At 54.4% G+C, this 21,437-nt stretch overlaps 1 protein-coding gene across 1 annotated transcript in view; it reads right to left on the reverse strand.

Moving 5' to 3' along the window:
* The window catches only part of CHM (CHM Rab escort protein), a 110,006-nt gene that overhangs the window by 40,987 nt on the left and 47,582 nt on the right, over positions 1-21,437 (reverse strand). Inside the window, 2 exon segments of the mRNA XM_029067881.1 lie at positions 15,471-15,696; positions 20,079-20,199. Of these exon segments, the coding sequence (XP_028923714.1) occupies positions 15,471-15,696; positions 20,079-20,199 (347 nt within the window).

The raw sequence follows: 21,437 nt of genomic DNA on the forward strand, positions 1-21,437 counted from the left end.
AGGTCGTCCCACGTGGGGCTCACAGTCTTCATCCCCATTTTACAGATGAGGGAACTGAGGCCCAGAGAAGTGACTTGCCCGCGGTCACACAGCTGACAAGTGGCAGAGCCGGGATTCGAACCCATGACCTCCGACTCCAAAGCCCGGGCTCTTTCCACTGAGCCACAGTGCTTCTCTAGGCACCGGGGTAGACGCAGGCTAATACAGGTTGGACTCAGTCCGTGTCCCACACGGGGCTCACGGGCTTAACCCCCGCTTTTAACAGATGAGGTACCGGAGGCCCGGAGAAGTGGAGTGACTCGCCTAAGGTCACGCAGCGGACGAGTGGATGAGAACGCGGGTCCTTCGGACTCCCGGGCCTGCGCTCCCTCCACTATTAGTGACCCCGCTCTCCTCGGCGTTCTGGATCTCCGCAGATCCGTCCAGCTCTCCCTTCGATTCTCCCTCAGCGGAGCCTTTCAGGTGCGCGCCGGGAAAACCGCGGGGCCGAGCCGACTTCCACACAATAGTCCATTCAGGGCGATCCGGCTCCGGCTAAAGTTCCGGGCCACTCTTCGATGCCGTCGGCCCCGAACGACAGACGCTTAAAACTGACATTCCTCTCATGAACTACCCGCAGCCTACACCGACGATGCCCGGGTCGCGCTGAAAGACAGCACACCTCCGTACTCCGCTTCAACTCTGCCCCGGTGACATCGAATCCCATTACGGCTAAATTAACAGTTGTGAAAATCCGGGGCCCGGTAGCCCCGGTCCCGCGTACCCTTTAAATGCAATCTCAGTTCCTATCGAGGCAGGGATCACCGGTTGTAATTTTTAACGCGGCTGCGAAACAATAGGACCCGTTAATAGCTGAACTTTTGACGGCGCTACCCGTGATGATTTATGAGTTTGTATATAATTTGATTATTCTATTAATTCTGCCGATTACGGTTTCGGTTAATCCAGGGAAGGTCACTTCCAAAATAAATCTTCATTACATTTCACGGAAAGCAACCGCCTCCGACTCGTCGTTTTCTTTAATTAAACACCGATGTAACAAGAAAGAAAATAGGCTGCGGGCTCGCCTCATCTGTTGCTCCCGGAGAAAGTTACAGTGTGGACGTACCGTACTCTGATCGGGATCTAACGAAACCGAAGACTTCTCTTTCTCTAATGGCTTGACTTACCGCTTAGCACTTAAAATACCATTAAAAACAAACAGAAAACCCCCTACAATCTGCCGCAGCTAAGCCCCACCCTACCTGAAATTCTGCACAGGGCGACTTTTTTTTTTTTTTAAATATTTTTCAGGTGCTTACCGCGTCACAGGCACTATACTAAGCGCCAGGGGAGATACGTGCTAATCTGTTCGTGTCCCATAAGGGGCTCACGGTCTTGATCCACATTTTACAGATGAGGTAACTGAAGCCTAATGAGTGATGATGATAAAAATTACGGCAGTTGTTAAAGCAGTGCTATTTGTTATGAGAAGCAGCGTGGCTCAGCGGAAAGAGCCCGGGTTCGGGAGTCGGAGGTCGTGGGTCCTAATCCCGGCTCTGCCGCTTGTCAGCTGTGTGATTTTGGGCAAGTCGCTTAGCTTCTCTGTGCCTCAGTTCCCTCATCTGTAAAATGGGGATTAAGACTGTGAGCCCCACGTGAGACAATGTGATTAGCTTATGTCAACCCCAGTGCTTAGAAAAGTGCTTGGTACATAGTAAGCATTTAACAAATACCATCATTATCATTATTATTATTATTAAGCGCTTACTACGTTCCAGGCACTGTACCGTGAAGTGACTTGCCAAAGGTCGTACGGCAGACAGGTGGCGAAGCCGGGATTACGACCCACGTCCTTCTGACTCCCGGGCCCGTGCTCCAACCACTGGGCCACACCGCTTCCCCTTTGCTGACCTTTTCATTCATTCAATGGCATTTATTGAGCGCTGACTATGTGCAGAGCACCGGACTAAGCGCCTGGAACGGACAGTTCGGCGACAGATAGAGACGATCCCCGCCCACCGACGGGCTCACGGTCTAATCGGGGGAGACGGACGGACAGAAAACAAGGCAACATAATCACGATAAATAGAATCAAGGGGACGGACACCTCATTAACTACATAAATAGGGTAATAAAAAATACAGACAAATGAGCACAGTGCTGAGGGGAGGGGAAGAGGTAGGGGGAGGAGCAGAGGGAAAGGGGGCTTAGCCGAGGGGAGGCGAAGGGGGCGGGAGCGGAGGGGGAGCAGAGAGGGAGCAGAGGGAAAAGGGGAAGCTCAGCCCGGGAAGGCCCCTCGGAGGAGGTGAGCTCTTGCCAGCAGAGAGCCAAGAGCCTTGATTCATTCCAAATGTGTAAACGGTACGTGTCTGTGACCCCTCCGGGTCTCCGGGAAAAGCCCCGCCTCGGTCGGGGGCGGCCGCCGAAGCCGCGGGGAGTTGGGCTCCCGCTCGATCCAGTCCGGCCTTTCGCTCCCGTGTGATACCGCGCGCCGCTCGCTAGGCCGTCCCAACTTGGGGTGGGGGCCGCAGGGCCAGGAGGGGATGGGAGAGGAGGGACGCCCGCCTCCCCCTCCCCGGCTCGCAGGCCACCTCTCTCCCTCGGCTCACAGCCCTTAAGGGCCTTCCCAGCCTGAGCTCCCTTCTCCCTCTGCTCCCGCTTAACCCTCTTCCCCCCCCCTCCCCCCCCCGTCTCCCTCCGCTCCTCCCCCTCTCCCTTCCCCTCCCCTCGGCACCGTACCCGTCCGCTCGACCGTACATATTTTCATCACCCTATTTATTCTGTCAATGAAATGTCCATCGCCTCGATTCTATTCGGTCGCCGTCGTTTTTACGAGGCGTCCTTCCCCTCGGCTCTCTTCATCGCCACCGTTCTCGTCCGTCCGTCTCCCCCCGGTTAGACCGCGAGCCCGTCGAACGGCGGGGACCGTCTCCGTCGGTTGCCGACTCGTTCGTTCCAAGCGCCTGGTACGGTGCTCTGCACATAGTAAGCGCTCAATAGATACTATTGAATGAATGAAAAGTGGCAGAGCCGGGATTAGAACCCACGACTTCCGACTCCCCAGCCCGGGCTCTTTCCGCTGAGCCTGCCGTGTGCCCTTGGGCAAGTCGCTTCACTTCTCTGGGCCTCGGTTACTCCATCTGTAAAACGGGGATTAATAATAATGATAATAATAATGACGGCATCCGTTAAGCGCCAAACGCTGTTCTAAGCGCTGGGGTACGTACAAGGTCATCAGGTTGTCCCACGTGGGGCTCCCGGTCTAAATCCCCATTTTACAGATGAAGTCACTGAGGCCCAGAGAAGTGAAGTGACTCGCCCACAGTCACACGGCTGCCGAGTGGCAGAGCCGGAATTCGAACCCGTGACTTCTGACTCCCAAGCCCGCGCTCTTTCCACTGAGCCACGCTGCTTCTCTTAAGACTGAGCTGGCTATTGTTTTCATGAGAGATGTTCATCCCCTGGATTCTATTTCTTGCTATCGTTCTTGTCCGTCCGTCTTCCCCGATCAGACCGTGAGCCCGTCGGAGGGCAGGGACCGCCTCTATCTGTTACCGATTTGTCCATTCCAAGCGCTTAGTCCAGTGCTCTGCACATAGTAAGCGCTCAATAAATACTATTGAGTGAACATAGGACAGTGCCTGGGTCCAACCTGATTAGCCTCTATCTACTTCGGTGCTTACGGTGCAGTGACCGAAACACAGTAAGTGCAGCGTGGCTCAGTGGAAGGAGCCCGGGCTTTGGAGTCCGAGGTCATGGGTTCGAATCCCGGCTCTGCCACTCGGCAGCTTTGTGACTGTGGGCGAGTCACTTCGCTTCTCTGGGCCTCAAGTTTCCTCATCTGTAAAATGGGGATTAACTGTGAGCCTCACGGGGGACGACCTGATGACCCCGTATCTCCCCCAGCGCTTAGAACAGTGCTCTGCACATAGTAACCGCTTAACAAATCCCAACATTATTATTATTATTAAAATGGGGATGAAGACTGTGAGCCCCACGTGGGACGACCTGATTCCCCTGTGCCTACCTCAGCGCTTAGAACAGTGCTCTGCACATAGTAAGCGCTTAACAAATACCAACTATTCTTCTTCTTCTTATGAACAAATAGCCTTCTCCCCCCCCCCCCCCCCAAATCCCAACAAAACCGCTTTTATCCTTCTAAACGATGCTGCAAACACCTCAAACGAAGGGGAATTTGGGAAGACAAAACCTCCCCGCAAGGAGTAGCTATTCTTCCCAGCCACCGCTCAGCACCATTCATTCATTCGATCGCATTTATTGAGCGCTCGCTGTGTGCAGAGCACTGTACCAGGCGCTTGGGAAGTACACATGCCGGCACCACACCCTCGGCTACGATGCGGGTTTCGATCAAAAGGTGATTTCCCAATTCAAAGTCTTTTCCCGTCACAGCCCGAGGAATAACGTGAGCCCGGACCCGAAAGCGGTCCCATGGCTTTATTAACGACGGTGCTCACTGATCTGTGAATAACCTGCAAAGAACGAAGATCACCGAGTTACTTTACCGATCTATCCATCCATCACCGCAGAACGGGTTTCAGAATGATGGATCGTCTCACCACCTTGCTGTTTATCCCAAGTACGACTCTCTCCTCAAGGGAAAGACAAACAAACGATCGAACCCCCTTGACCACGCTTACCTACAAGACTTTACGAATCGGCCCCTCCGCCGATATATACTAAAGCTAGAGGGTGGAAGGGTAGAGTGCCCTTTGGAATCAGGCACAGAAGTTCAGAAAATGACGGACGGTGGGTATTCTCCCAACTTTCGGGCTGTCTGGAATTTTACCAACCCCTCTGACGGATATATTTTTTATTACCCTATTTATTTTGTTAATGACGTGTCCAACCCCTTGATTTTACTTATCGTGATTACGTTGTCTCGCTTTTTCCCGTCTCCCCCGATTAGACCGTGAGCCCGTCATTGGGCGGGGATGGTCTCTACCTGTTGCCGAACTGTCCATTCCAAGCGCTCAGTCCGGTGCTCTGCACGTAGTAAGCGCTCGATACTACTCCGACTTGATTCTGACTTGATCCCATTTGAAGAGTTGGCGTGACGTTTCCACGTCACGCATCCACCACGTCTCCCTCGATTCATTCATTCAGTCGTATTTACTGAGCGCTTACTACGTGCAGAGCACTGGACTGAGCGCTCGGAACGGACAGTTCGGCGACAGATAGGGACGATTCCTGCCCACCGAGGGGCTCGATGACGAGCTGACCCAGCAGTCTGTGTCTATTAAAGGCATAAAGGGTAGTGATCATCATCATCATTCGACTTTCCTTAAGCACTTGTACACAAAGCGCTGTCCCAGTTTGCTGGGAGAGGTAAAAGACACAATCCTTCCCTCAGGGAGCTTACAATCTACTGGAGGAGAGTGTCTCCATAATAATAATTACGATGCCTAATAATCATTAAGATATTTGTTACGATTAGGTGACGCAGATTATTTTGGATGCTTCATTTTCTTGGGGCGGGGGAGGGGGGGGGGTCACCTCAATTTTCTCATCTGGAAAACGGGGATGAAATACCCATCTTCCTTCCTCCTCAGACTTCGAGCCCCATCTGGGACGGCCACGATCAGGGCGGTTTATCTAGGTCACGGGTTCGGATCCCGGCTCTGCCGCTTGGCAGCTGCGCGACTGGGGGCGAGTCACTTCACTTCTCTGTGCCTCAGTTCCCTCATCTGTAAAATGGGGATGAAGACTGGGAGCCCCACGTGGGACGGCCCGATTCCCCTGTGTCTACCCCAGCGCTTAGAACGGTGCTCCGCACATAGTAAGCGCTTAACAGATACCCAAAAAACCCCAACAAAAAACAAACAAACAAAAACAACCACAATAAGCACTTGATAAAGAGTACGATTACTACTCATATCACCTTGAACAATTCACACCACGTCTCCAGGTGTCAGTTTTTTCGGCTGCGAAATGAAAATAGCATTTGGCTCTCTCCGCTTCAGAAAGACTTGATAAAATGAGTTCTATCAGAGAGGCGATAGGCAAAGTACTTTAAGCTCTCAGTACAGTGCCCACCGCATAGGAAGTGCTTCACGAGTGCCGTTTAAGACCAAAAAAAAAAAAAAAAGCGCCTTGGATCAAGGCGTCTCGCGTGACGCGTCGTACGATTCAGTAAAGCATTCCTCTAAATAACGGGGGAAGTTACGTCTCCATCGTGCAAGAATCCGCTCTATTTCGCCTTTCGTCCCTACCCACGTCACGACTAAAACTCATCTTCCCCTCTCCCGGACACTTCGTGGCGAGCGGCGGCTTGGCCTAGTGGCAAGGCAGACTCTGTTTACAGCTCCGATATAAAATCGAGACGGCACGTGACCTCGTGGATAGAACGCGGACCTGGGAGTCGGCAGGACCCGGGTTCTGATCCTGCCTGGGCCGCCGCTCTGCCGGGCCATCTTGGGCAGGTCACTCCGCTTCTCCGTGACTCAGTCACTTCCTCCGTAAAACGGGGATTGAGACAGTGAGCCCCGTGCTTGGATCATTCCCCAGTGCTTTAGCGCAGTGCCCGGCACATAGCAAACACTTCAGAAATATCATCGAAAAATACTATTTAAATTCCTCTTTACCAACCCCAAGTGCGTCTGGCCCCCATCCCAGTCACAAAGGGGAGTCCCTTTCTCTCCAGAAGCCCCTGCCAGAAACAGGTGGAGGCCAAAGGCGGGCTGAAGCCAGGAAGAGGCAGAAGCCCCGGGGCAGAAAACCATCTGGGAGATGCTCTCAGGAGTCAAGGAAAAACCAAACGGTCCTTCAAGGAATTTTTCTAAAACCCGAGAAATCGACTTACGTCTCATTCATCACCTTAAGAGTAGAGGTTAGAAGCTGGGTGCTCTCGTGTGTCCTGCCAAATTTAAGGAGACGAGTACCCCCCGTCATCAGATCGATTTATACCACTTTCTTTCTGTTGCTGCGCTTGCACTTCGTTTCACGTTTCAACCATTCTTTATTTAAATCAGCTCTGCCCGCACTGACTGTCGACAATCTCCCCGCGAGCGCCGATTCACATCCTTCACTTGATAAACGACGGACTGCTAGATCAAGCAGCCGATTAGCAGCCTTTCCCCAAATAATAATAAAAATGTTGGTATTTGTTAAGCCCTTACTACGTGCAGAGCGCTGTTCTAAGCGCTGGGGGAGATACAGGGTCATCAGGTTGTTCCCCCGTGAGGCTCACGGCCTTCACCCCCATTTTACAGATGAGGGAACTGAGGCACAGGGAAGTGAAGTGACCTGCCCACAGTCACACAGCTAAGGGGCAAATATCCAATCGCCCCTGGCCCTCGCCATTCCTGACCCAGGGGTCCCGTTTTATTCATTCATTCATTCATTCACTAGTATTTATTGAGCGCTTACTATGTGCAGGGCACTGTACTAAGCGCTTGGAACGTGCACCGAACCAACCTAGCGATCTGTAAAACGGGGATTCAATACCTGGTAATTCTCTTCCGCTACTTAGACCGTGAACCCGACCGCCAGACAGGGACTGCGTCCGAGCTGGCTACGTTGGGCCGCCTGCCCGGCTTCCCGGCTCAGCCGCTTGCCAGCTGTGTGACTTTGGGCAAGTCACTTAACTTCTCGGTGCCTCAGAGAGCAGGGGGCTTTGGAGTCAGAGGTCATGGGTTCGAATCCCGGCTCTGCCACTTGGCAGCTGTGGGCGAGTCACTTCACTTCTCTGTGCCTCAGTCACCTCATCTGTCCAATGGGGATGAAGACTGCGAGCCCCACGGGGGACGACCTGATTCCCCTGTGTCTACCCCGGCGCTCAGAGCAGTGCTCGGCACGTAGCGAGCGCTTTACAAATACCAACATTATTACCCTGGTGCTGGATCCAGAGTAAGCGCTTAACAGATAGCATTAAAAACTAAAAAATCACCACAGGCCGTAGCTTCAGACTCCAGGCCACATTCCCCCTTCTTGGTGGTTTCCCGCCCCCGAGTCTGGGCAAGTGAGAATTTTCGTTCTCAACCGGAACTACCAAACGCACCCCTGGCAAGGTCTTTCAGATCCTCCTATTCCCCAGTTGGCGAGGCCACGTTTAGACTCGCCTCTGCTTCCCACCCCCCGCCTTCGTATCCCCTCACGCTTCGTCTAAAGCCCAGTGCCACTGACCTCTCCCACCGCCGGTCCTGCCGCCATCTTTGATGGCATTCACTGACTCGCTCGCCGTACCGAGCGCTTGGAGGAGCACAGTACAGTGACGAGCAGACACAGCCCCCGCCCACAACCAGCTTGCAGTCTAGATTCCCCGCGACGCAGGGATTCCGCCTCCACGGCAAATCGGAGGGAGGGCTGACGGCCCGACTGGTTGCCGGATTCCCGCCGACGGTGGTTGGGGGCGCTGCTCCGGGTGGGGCGTTGCCATCCCATCCCGTCGTCAATTCCGAGGCTCTGTAAAGACTGTGGGGGGGGCGGGAAGGGGGGGGACGAGTCTTCTGCCGTTTCTTTCAACTGTCCGCAAGGCCAGAACACGCCGGGATTGGTGACTGTTTCCTGGGGTCCCTCAGCCACCCAGGGGTGGGCCTGATCTCCCCTGGCAGCCGCTCATAACACAAGGCCTACCTCCCTGATCCTGTCGCTCTAGCACCCCAGCGTCCTTTCTCTTGCTCAACTACGGCTATTTTTTTTAAACCTCGGTCTTAATCCCCATTTTCCAGAGGTAACTGAGGCACAGAGAAGTGAAGTGACTTGTCCGAGGCCACGCAGCAGACGGGCGGCGGAGCTGGGATTAGAACCCACGTCCTCTGACCCCCCAGGCCCGTGTTCCTGCCACCAGGCCGTGCCGCTGCCCAAATCTTGGTGGGAAGACAGCAGGAGGAGCCTGCAGATACTCTGCTCCCCCTTCCTCTTTTTTTTGTTTTTCAATGGGATTCGTTAAGCGCTTACGATGGGCCGGACGCCGTTCTAAGCGCTGGGGTAGATACGCGCCGATCCAGTCGGACATAGTCCATGCCCCGGCGTGGGGCTGCCGGTCTTAATTCCCATTTTACAGATGGGGTAACCGAGGCACAGAGAAGCGAAGTAACTTGGCCGAGGTTACACGGCGCAGCCGGGGCAGAGCCGGAATTGGATTCCCAGGCCCGTGCTCTACTGACTGGGCCACGCGGCTTCCTCTTTCTGCACAGAGCTGTTGCAGAGGTCAACTTTTTCTCTTTTTAATAATACTGTCGGTATTTGTTAAGCGCTTACTATGTGCAGAGCGCCGGGGGAGATACGGGGTAATCAGGTTGTCCCACGTGAGGCTCACGGTCTTAATCCCCATTTTTCAGATGAGGGAACTGAGGCCCAGAGAAGTGAAGTGAAACACTCTGTGCTCAAGCTGCTTTGGGGAAGATTTTTCAACCGACAATTCTGGTATTAGTTAGGCGCTTACTATGTGCCGAGCACCGTACTGAGCGCTGGGGTGGATACGAACGTATCAGTTACTCGGTTACTCCACCCGTAAAATGGGGATTAATAATAATAATGGCGGCATCGCTGGGGTACGTACAAGGTCATCAGGTTGTCCCACGTGGGGCTCCCGGTCTAAATCCCCATTTTCCAGATGAGGTCACTGAGGCCCAGAGAAGTGAAGTGACTCGCCCACGGTCACACCGCCGCCAAGTGGCAGAGCCGGGATTCGAACGCATGACCTCTGGCTCCCAAGCCCGTGCTCTTTCCACTGAGCCACGCTGCTTCTCTGTGTTATCTGTTAAATACCTACAATGTGCCGCCGTACTGAGCGCTGGCGTAGATGCGAGGTAATCAGGTTGGACACGGTCTACGTCCCCTATGGGGCTCACGGCCTCAATCCCCATTTTCCAGGTGAGGTAACTGAGGCACAGAGGCCCAAGGTCACACAGCAGACAAGTGGCAGAGCTGGGATTATTCAATTACATTTCAATTGTACTTACTGAGCGCTTAGTGCGTGCAGAGCACAGTACCGAGTGCTTGGGACAGGACAATACAACCATAAACGGACACGTTCTCTGGCCACAATGAGCTTACGGTAGAGAGGACGAGCTAGAACCCAGGGCCTTAATAATGTTGGTATTTGTTAAGCGCTTACTACGTGCAGAGCACCGTTCTAAGCGCCGGGGTAGATACAGGGTCATCAGGTTGTCCCAGGTGAGGCTCGCAATCTTAATCCCCATTTTACAGATGAGGTAACCGAGGCACAGAAGCCAAGTGACTCGCCCACAGTCACACAGCTGACGAGTGGCGGAGCCGGGATCCGAACCCATGACCTCCGACTCCCAAGCCCGGGCTCTTGCCACTGAGCCACGCTGCTTCCGGTCCTTCTGATTCCCAGGCCCGCGTTCTCTCCGCTAGGCCGTGCCGCTTCTCCATCTTCATCAGATCTTACCCATTACCCTCTTTATCATGACCCTATTTATTTTGTTTTAATGAGATGTTCTTCCCCTCGATTCTATTTATCGCCCTCGCTTTTGTCCGTCTCCCCCGATCGGACCGTAAGCCCGTCAGTGGGCGGGGACGATTCGTCCATTCCAAGCGCTTAGTCCGGGGCTCTGCACACAGTAAGCGCTCAATAAATACTATGGAATGAATGAATCTTCTTGATCTGGCCACAGAATTTAGGCCACTTTTGAAAGACGGGGCAGTGGGTCGCAACCCTCCTTCGAACGCGACGGTGTCCTCCGCCGCGGTCCGCGGCCCCTCGTTTGGCCGTTAGAAGAGAATCCAAATTCGGACCGTTCCGACCTGGCCACGGACCAGGGCCTCCGTGACTGTCCGGCTGGGATACGCCCAGCTCCCGGCGTCCAACCCCGACGCCGCTGGGAGAGCGGCGATTCCGCGGGCCTTCTCGCTGCCTGACGATTCCCTCCGGGGGCCGAGCTGGCCATTAGGCAGGCGGATGACGAGACCGCCTCCGCTAGCGCTTCGCTAAGTGCATTTAGACAACCTTCGACTGCTCGGGTGGATCGATTGGCCTTTTGATCTGAGGGGCGGGAGGTTGGAAAGAAATAATGGAGTAAAAGCAGTAAAGTACAGGTAAGAGGGAAGAGGGTCAACGCCATCGAATGGTGTTAACGATCCGGAATCCGACCCAAGTCTCTATAAATAATCGTTTACGAACGAACGGAATGCGCGGTGCCACTTCTTCAATCCTCCTCGGTCAAACGACTTGTCTCCGCGGCCGGGGCAGCGCCTCCTTTCTCGGCTCGGCGCCGCAGCGGACAGGGCGCGGGCCTGGGAGTCGGAAGGTCACGGGTTCTAATCCCGGCTCCGCCCCCCCCGTCTGCCGTGTGACCTTGGGCGAGTCACTTGCTTTCTCTGGGCCTCAGTGACCTCGTCTGTCAAATGGGGCTGGAGACCGGGAGCCCCGCGTGGGACAGGGACTACGTCCGCCCCGATCCGCTCGAATCCGCCCCGCCGCTCAGTACGGTGCCCGGCACGTACTAAGTGCTTAACAAATAATATTATTACTCCCTCCGTGCGGGGTGATTTGGTGGCAGGGCTGGGGAAATCGCGCCTGGCTGGTGACAGATCACCCGGGTGCCCAAATCCCCGGGGACTGGGGCTGGTTCCTCCCCTCGGGGAGACCATCTCGGTCCTGACTCCGCCCTCCTTGGCTCTAACCAAGGAGGTTAGAGAAGCAGCCTGGCTCAGTGGAAAGAGGCCGGGCTCGGGAGCCAGAGGTCACGGGTTCGAATCCCGCCTCTGCCACGTGTCAGCTGCGTGACTGTGGGCAAGTCACTTCACTGGGCCTCGGTTCCCTCGTCTGTAAAACGGGGTTTAAGACCGTGAGCCCTATGTGGGACAGGGACTGTGTCCATCCCGATTATCTTGAAGATCTACCCTGCCTCTTAGAACAGTTGCCTGGCACACAGTAAGCGCTTAACAAAAAAGTACTGTTATTATTACGGCGGCCGGCACATCGTAAGCGCTTAACAGATATCCAATCCCATGACCGAGAGCCACTTGGGAAATTTTCAAGCTTCCAGGAACAGAGGAGTCGTCCCCAGGAGGACGGCCGACCCCGGGGCGCCGGTCTGTCGGGGCCCACCGAGGTCGCTCCACCTCACGGCAAAGGACGACGGGCTCGGATCATTTTCGGAACCCCGGGAGGTTCCGGAGGCCGGTCGGCAGCAAGCCACGCGACGCAGGGGATTCGGTCCGGATCGAACCGGGCCTCTCCCCTCGGACCCGCTGCCGGGCGGCGGGCGCTCTCAAAGGTGAACGCTCGGCGGCTCCCGTTCGAACCCCACCGACCGACCGGGAGGGAGGGAGTCGGGCCGGGGAGGCATTCTTCCGCCCGCTAAACCGGAACACAGTGAAGCTAGATGGCTTTCCTTCACATTCGGCTCGATTTACGAGGGCAGAAATCTCTCTTTTGCGCTTGACGTATCAGGGGGCGCGCAGTCGGGTACCTAGGTAGTTTAATTTTCTCTTCCAAAATTTAAAGCACTTTAAACCAATAGAGGTCTAATGCCCCTTTTAATCATAAAGGTGTCTTCGGTGGTTATGGACTGTCGTTCTGTTTATGCAGAATTCATTTAGAATGCAAGGATGTGACTTACAAATGTCTTTGAATCATTCACATAAATATGCATGCATGCCATTTATAACAGTAGCCTTGATGAGAACACACACTGTAACTGGCTGCGAAGAACGTTTAAGAGGCTCACATTAAAACAGAATGTAGGACAGTGGCGAGAAATCACAGAACAGGTGACACCTTGTTCTGATAACCTGGTGATAAAAACTGTAGGCTGTGATGTATAGGAGGTGGGGTTCCTACTTTAGGATACAGACGGAACAATACTCACCCGATTCCCTTAAGGATTTGGAGGGCAATCAGCCTAAGTTAAGTAAAATGCACACCAATATTTCAGCATATGGGCAAGTTTTATATATATATGCGTGTGCGTATGTACGTTCATATAATAATGTTGGTATTTGTTAAGCGCTTACTATGTGCAGAGCACTTTTCTAAGCGCTGGGGGAGGTACAGGGTCATCAGGTTGTCCCCCGTGAGGCTCACAGTCTTCATCCCCATTTTACGGATGAGGTCACCGAGACACAGAGAAGTGAAGTGACTCGCCCACAGTCACACAGCTGACGCGTGGCAGAGCCGGGATTCGATCCCATGACCTCGGACTCCCAAGCCCGGGCTCTTTCCACTGAGCCACGCTGCTTCTCATGTATACACACGACCCCACTAGAAATGGAGTTTATCACACCAGCGTTACCTTAAACCTTCCCCTTGGATTTTATGACGAAAAAAATCTTGTGATTTTTCTGATCTGAGTTGGAGCCCATCCATCCGACTTCACGCAATAGATTTCGAGCTTACGGACGGTTAAAAGTGAATTGGAAACGGAATAATACGAAGTATCATTTTACCACTGTGATATCTGTTAAACACTGAGTACGCGCAAACCACCGTACTAAGCGCTGGAGTTGACACGAGGCCTTGCCAGACCTCCCCCGCTTTCCTCTTCTCCCACTTGCATCGTGCTGCTTTGCTCCTTTGCTCTTCCCCTCTTCCAGTCCCACGGCACTTACGTCCAAACCTGTCATTTACTTATTTGTGCCGATGTCCGTCTCCCCTCCTCTAGACCGGAAGCTCGTTGCGGGCAGGGGATGCGTCCACTTACGGTCGCACTGTACTCTCCCGAACCCTCTGCACGTAGGAGACGCTCACTAAATACGACTGACTGAATGAAAGAAAATAAGCAGACGGGTCCCGGTCCCTGTCCCAAACGGGGGGGGGACGCTACTTACGTCTCAAATCAACCCAATCTTGGGAGAACTGGTGGCCTCGGACTAGAGCTTCAGGCCTCGACTTGGATCGACTCTAACTAGATGTCACTTTTCCTTGGAAAACGGTCGGCTGCGCTTACAGAATACTTCAGCCGGGAAAGAGGGCTGGAGAGCGAGAGGAGTAAGCGGGGAAAAGGAAGGGATTCATCGCTCGACTTTCGGAGGGGAAGGGAGTCAGCCGGGGTACGTAGGCGCTCACTTTCCACTTGAGATCGCCAGGGACGACGGGCCAGTTCTACGGAGCTCTGGAACGGATGGGCCTATTCTAATGATAATGATGATGGTATCTGTCAAGCGCTTACTACGTGCAGAGCACGGCTCTAAGCGCTGGGGGGGGGGGGGGGGGATACAATTCATTCATTCATTCGTCAGTATTTACTGAGCGCTTACTATGTGCCGAGCACTGGACTAAGCGCTTGGAACGAACGAGTCGGCAACAGACAGAGAGGGTCCCCGCCGTCTGACGGGCCCACGGTCTGATCGGGGGAGACGGACGGACGAGGACAACGGGTGATCCGATTGTCCCACGTGGGGCTCACAGCCTCAATCCCCATTTTACAGATGAGGTAACCGGGGCACGGAGAAGTTGAGTGACTTGCCCCGAGTCGGCACGATGCACGGAGCCGGGATTCGAACCCATGACCTCTGACTCCCAAGCCCGGGCCCTCTCCACCGAGCCGCTTCTCTAGAGTTCTCTAGAATTCGAGAGGGGACGGGCCGGCTCTGGAAGGGGGTAGACCGGTTTTGGGCGGGGAGGGCCGTCGACTGATTTCTGAGAAGAAAATCCAAAGGGTCTCTGAGGGTCGGGGGGCGACCGCACGGGAGGAGAAAGGCTGGGGGAGGAGAACGCGTTCCTCCATCCCATCCCCCTTCCTCCCTGGTCTCGCGGGAGCAGGTCCCGCACCCCCGCACTCACCCCCGCTCGTGCCTCAGTGGAGAGAGCCCGGGCTTCGGAGTCAGGGGTCGTGGGTTCGACTCCCGGCTCTGCCACCCGTCAGCTGTGTGACCGGGGGCAGGTCACTTCACTTCTCCGGGCCTCGGTTCCCTCATCTGTAAAATGGGGATTGACGGTGAGCCTCACGTGGGACGACCTGATGACCCCCTATCTCCCCCGGCGCTCGGAACAGTGCTCCGCGCACAGTAAGCGCTTAACAAATACCACCACTGATCATTTCTCTCAGTGCTCTCTAGTCAATGGGTGGTCGAGAAATTCCGGGGGCTTCCTGGCTGAGATCTGATCCAGTAGCATCTCACGTGCTCTCCTCGGTCTCCCTGGGGCGTAGAAACGAACAGCTTCCCAAGTCGGGACGCTTCCCACCGGCTTCCTCCCAGAGAAAGGAGCTGACGTTCGGGCTTACTCTAACCGGTTTCGGACCGTCGCCTGATTTTAACGATGATAAAAAGAATGATAGCGTTGGTATCCGTTAGGCGCCTACCACGTGCCGAGCACCGTCCTAAGCGCCGGGGTGGACACGGGGGAATCGGGTCGTCCCACGGGGGGCTCACGGTCTTCATCCCCATTTTACAGATGAGGTGACTGTGAGGCCCCGAGAAGTCAAGCGACCCGCCCGAAGTCCCACAGCTGACAAGCGGCAGAGCCGGGATTCGAACCCACGCCCTCCGACTCCGAAGCCCGGGCCCTTCCCACCGAGCCACGTCTCTAAGCGACCGGGTCCCGGGGCCCGGCTTACCTGCAGAAGCACTGGGGGATCTCTCCTTGGCCGTACAAAGGGAACAAAAAGGGAGTGTTGCCATAGCGCCCAAGACACTGAAGGAAGTTCTTCGTGGCTCTGAGACCTTCCAGGGTCGGGGTGGCCGCCTCCGACGTCATCGCGATGGAATGGAGGATGAAATGCTGTAGGTTCGGGGTTAGTTTCTGAGTCTTTAAATAGTCAGAAAAGGTACGTCCCTCGTAAGCTAGTGAAAGAGAGAGAAGCAGGATTGAAGAACCGCACCGGGACCGTCGCCACCCCCTTCTCACCCGTCAGGTCTCCGGTGACTCGCCCCTGATGGGAAACCCACCCCCGGAGATCCGCCTGGGGCCCTCCGCTCCAAGCGCCCGCAAGCACGGGGGAGGGATCACCGGAGGGGCAGCGGGGCTCGGCGGAAAGAGCCCGGGCTTGGGAGTCCGAGGTCACGGGTTCGAATCCCGGCTCTGCCCCTCGGCAGCCGTGTGACCGCGGGCGAGTCGCTTCACTTCTCGGTGCCTCCGTCCCCTCAGCTGCAAAATGGGGATTAGGACCGTGGGCCTCACGCGGGGCCACCTGATGACCCCGGATCTACCCCGGCGCTTAGAACGGCGCTCTGCACATAGGAAGCGCTTAACAAATACCAACGTTATTATTAGTCCCCGGAGAGGTGGGTCGCCTGTCGTTCTGGGGGGTTTTTCCCCCCCCCTAAATGGTACTTGTTCGTTCATTCACTTGTATTTACTGAGCGCTTACTGTGCGCAGAGCACTGTACTAAGCGCCTGGAAAGCGCAATTCGGCAATAAGAGAAAAATCCCCACCCACCCCGGGTCTACCCGTTAAGTACTTACAATGTGCCAGGCACCGCGCTAAGCGCTGGGGTGCGTTCGTAAAAACGTTAGGTCTACGAGCTGGTAAGTTGGACACGGTCTCCGTCCCTCACGGGGCTCACAGTCTTAAATCCCCATTTTACGGATGAGGCGACAGCCCCGGAGAATCTACGTGACGCGCAACCCCACGCCACACAGCGGATGAGTGGTGGAGCCGGGGTCGGAACCCACAGCCTCTGGCTCCCAAGCCCGCGCTCTTGCCTCTGGGCCGCGCTGCTTCTCCGGGTGGCCCGCATCCAAAGCAACAGCTGACAAGTGACTAGCGCTGCCCTGATCTCTGCGAACCCTTCGCTCCGGGGTTGAGAGAGAAGCCGCCGGAGGACGGATCCCACAGGGGGGATCTGGTACTACCCCTCTCGGCCACTGCGCGTCTTTGGGACTTACGGGACCCGGGTTCTAATCTCGCCTCCGCCCCGAGTCTGCCGCGTGACCTCGGGCGAGACACTTCACTCCTCTGGGCCTCGGTTACCTCATCTGCAAGACGGGGATGAAGACGGCGAGCTCCCTATGGTGGGGCACGAGCTGATTACCTTGCATCTACCCCAGTGACTGGCACAGCAGTGCTCGGCTCAGTGGAAAGAGCCCGGGCTTTGGAGTCAGAGGTCCTGGGTCCGAATCCCGGCCCGGCCACTCGTCGGCTGCGTGACTGTGGGCGAGTCGCTTCACTTCTCGGGGCCTCAGTTACCTCATCTGTAAAATGGGGATGAAGCCTGTGAGCCCCACGTGGGACCGCCTGATTCCCGTGTCTACCCCAGCGCTTAGAACAGTGCTCTGCACATAGTAAGCGCTTAACAAATGCCAACATTATTATACGATTATATTTATAATTCTGTTTCTATATCTAAAATTCTATTTATCCGTTTCGATGCTATCGATGCCTGTCCAGCGTTTGGTTCTGTTCCCCGACTCCCGGCTTCTAGACTGTGAGCCCGTTGGTGGGTAGGGATCGCCTCTGTTGCCCAACTGTACTTTCCAAGCTCTCCGCACGGTGCTCTGCACACGGTAAGCGCTCAATAAATACAGCTGAATGAACGAATGTCATACACGCTTAGATACCACCATTATTATCACTATCGAATGACACTCGCGATTTCACTGTGACACTGCCAACCCAGGGCTGCTACGCAGAACTTCCATCTCAGAGCGCCGACCTCCTGTCGACAGGAACGGAGAATACCAAATAAAGACAAACGAGAGACTCCTTTTCCAAGAGGCGTGTTGGGATTGTGGCTTTACATTCTGAACTACGTCACCTTTTGCGCTCGAGTCCGAGAAAACACATCGGAAACTCCCAGGCGACCGTTCTGTGGCCGAAAGACGGGCGCGTCTGATGCCCATTAAATAGGATTTAGGGACCGTTTACCAGTACCGACCGGGACTTCTAATCAAAGGATGGACGGTTTCTCGACGGCGGTGACGTTTACGGAAAGGGTGAGGTAACTCCCGGAACTGACGGCAGGCGGCCACATCCTGTCTTTTTTACGTTGAGGAGGAAGAGGGCCGGGCTGAGAGGGAAGGCCTGCCTCCCTTTTGGATGGTGAAAAAAAAGGCTCCAGCCAACAGATGGGCACCACAGAACAGGAGGTTTCTTCCTCTGGGGAAGGGCAGATGGAATCAGATGTTTCAAAAGGCTAAAGAAGAAGAAGAATAATAATATTGGGATTTGTTAAGCGCTCACTATGTGCAGAGCACTGTTCTAAGCGCTGGGGGAGATACAGGGTCATCCATCAGGTCGACCCACGTGAAGCTCACGGTTAATCCCCATTTTACAGATGAGGTCACTGAGGCCCAGAGAAGTGAAGTGACTCGCCCACGGTCACACGGCTGACGAGTGGCAGAGCCGCGAGTCGGACCCATGACCTCTGACTCCCAAGCCCAAGTGGCTCTTTCCACTGAGCCGCGCTGCTTCCCCTAATAATGCTAACTACAACTATAATATTATTTTATCAATATTACTATTATTTTGTCCCTATTTATTTTGTTAATGAGATGTACATCGCCTTGATTCCATTTAGTTGCCATTGTTTTAATGAGATGTTCAGCCCCTCGATTCTATTTATCGCTATCGCTCTCGTCTGTCCGTCTCCCCCTATTCGACCGCAAGCCCGTCAGAGGGCAGGGACCGTCTCTCTCTGTTCCCGATTTGTCCATTCCAAGCGCTTGGTACGGTGCTCCGCACGTAGTAAGCGCTCGATAAATACTATTGAATGAATGAATGAATGAATGTGAAGGGCTTACTTTAAGCCAAAGCACTGCACTAAGCAATGGGGTAAATACAAAATAATCAGTTTGGACACAGTTCCTGTCCCAAACGGTGTTCCCTGCCTACGGGGGAGGGAGAAGGCTATAAACCCGTTGTGGGCAGGGATTGTCTCTCTCTATCGCTGTGATGTACTTTCCAAGCGCTTAGGACAGTGCTCTGCACACAGTCACCGCGCAGTAACCACAATCGAATGAATGAATCTAGTCCCCATTTTACAGGTGAGGAAACTGAGGCCCAGAAAATTGAAGAGGCTTGTCGATCAGGCGGTCGCACTTATTGAGCACTTACTGTGTGCCGAACACTGTACTAGGCGCTCGGGAGAGAGTGCAATACCGCAAAATAACAGAGACCAATTCCCTGCCCACAGCGAGTTTACAGTCTAGACTTGGCCACGGTCATACAGCAGACACGTGGCCGAGGTGGGATGAGAATCCAGGTCCCCTGACCCCCGGGCCCGTGCACTTTCCACTACGCCATACTCTCTCTCTCTGCTCATGTTTGTAGGACCACAGCTCAATATCCTGTCCCAGACGAACCTGGTGGCCTTATCACATCACAGCCCGCACAGCAGGCCCGCTTTGCTGCCTGGCAAGGACTTAATAATGACGACAGTGATGGTATTTGTTAAGCGTTTACCACGTGTCAAGCACCGTTCTAAGCGCTGGGGTAGATACAAGCTAATCAGGATGGACACCAGCCCCGACACGTGTGGGGCTCGGTCTTCATCCCCATTTTACGGATGAGGCAACCGAGACGCAGGAAGTGAAGTGACTTGCCCGAGGTCACAGAGTTGACAAACGGGGCGGAGGCGGCATTGGAACCCAGGACCTTCCGACTCCCGGGACCTGCGCTCTATCTACCAGGCCATGCCGCTTCCCGGCATACGGCGATTTCCTTTCGGCGACTCCGGATTCGCCGGGGCAAAATTTTACGAAGGGTTTTCCCAATTATTAGTCTTCCATTCGCTTTTATGTTCAATGAGCCCCCTTCTGTCTCCCCGCCAGGTCCGGCGCTAACAGGAAAAACGTGAATTTGCGTTCTACAGAACTACGAAGTCACCCGGGTTACACGTGCCCTTTTTGATCCCGCTCAGACGCATCTGTGGCATTTCTAAAGCGGAAAAAAGAACGCGGGGCAAGATGTCGCCGGAACCGGCGGGCGGAAAGTCCGCCCTCTCGATCGTCAAAGAGTACAACCGAGAATCAGCCGGGAACAGGACAGAACGAGCGGTTGTTTCTCTGTCAAGAGACTGGAAGACACAAACAAAATCCCCTTTGAAGTCTGAGGAGGTGGCAGGGAATGCCGGGGTGACTTTCCACGACTGCTTTCCGAGGGTAACGGCAAAGGTTACGATTCAGAATGAATGCAGAAAGCGAGACGCGTGAGAAGCCGGGCCCCGGTGATCGCCGACGGAAACAGGGTGGGAAGGGAGCGTACGGCCTAGTGAAAAAACTTCACCTCGGTATTCCTCGGGATGCTGCTCGTAGTCCGAACAGAAGGTAAGAAACTTCATCAGCATTCTCTTCTCGACCATAGTAAGTTGCTTGCTGTTAAAGACGTCTGCTCTGGAGCACGGCACCTACGGAGTATTAAGACCGCTCGGTAGGGAACCGTCTTAGCGTACGCGAGCTTGACGGGGTTAGTCCTCTAAACAAGCAAATGGGTTCGGTTGGCTGCGGAACTACTTGCAACCGTGCTCTCTCGCCCATTTCTGGAGCTGCTTCTGAGGGGCCTGGATGACCGATATCTCCCTCCTAGGCGAGGAGCACGTCGACCCAAATCTCGAACTTTTACGTTGGCGATATGATCAGCTCTCTCTCCCCTATCGTAACAAGCTGTGCGACTGCGGGCAAGTCACTTCACTTCTCTGTGCCTCAGTTCCCTCATCTGTCAAATGGGGATGAAGACCGTGAGCCCCACGTGGGACGACCTGATTCCCCTGTGTCTACCCCAGCGCTTAGAACAGCGCTCTGCACAAAGTAAGCGCTTAACAAATACCAACATTATCATTATTAATTTCCCCACCTTCCAAGCCTTACTAAAATCCCATCTCCTCCAAGAGGACTTCCCCGACTAAGCACTCTCATTTCCCCTATTCCCTCTCCCTTCTGCGCCCCGTCTACGTACTCGGATTTGTAGCCTTTAAGCACTCGACTTTCACTCCGCCCTCAGCCCCACAGCACTGATGTTCACATCTGCCATTTATTTTATGCCCCCTTCCCCTCGGAACTGTAAGTTTCCGGTGAGCAGGGAATGTTTCTACCGACTGTCTCTTTTTGCACTCTCCCAAGCGCTTAGTTACGACGTTATTACGGTACTTGTGAAGTGTTTACCCTGTGCCAAGCACTGTTCTAAGCACCGGGACAGGGACGAGTTCAGTCATTCAATTCATTCGATCGTATCTATTGAGCGCTTACTGTGTGCAGAGCACTGTACTAGGCATCAGGTTGGTCACGGTCCCCGTCCCAAATGAGGCTCACGGTCTCTCATTCGTTCGTTCAGTAGTATTTATGGAGCGCTTACTAGGTGCAGAGCACTGTACTAAGCGCTTGGACTGTACAAATCGGTAACAGATCCGTCTTAATCCCCATTTTCCAGATGAGGTAACTGAAGGCCAGAGAAGATAAAGCAGACAAGGGGTGGAGTCGGGATTAGAACCGAGGTCCTTCTGACTCCCAGGCCGGGGCTCTATCCACTAAGCCACGCTGCTTCTCTGTTGCTATTTCTGCACAGTGAGCGTCCAGTAAATACCACCGAATGATCGACTTGGATCGACTGATTGAACGACTGACTGACTTACGGTCAGAGCTGGTTCTC

Source organism: Ornithorhynchus anatinus, chromosome 6, assembly GCF_004115215.2.
Source record: "Ornithorhynchus anatinus isolate Pmale09 chromosome 6, mOrnAna1.pri.v4, whole genome shotgun sequence".
In the NCBI taxonomy this organism is placed as follows: Eukaryota; Metazoa; Chordata; class Mammalia; order Monotremata; family Ornithorhynchidae; genus Ornithorhynchus; species Ornithorhynchus anatinus.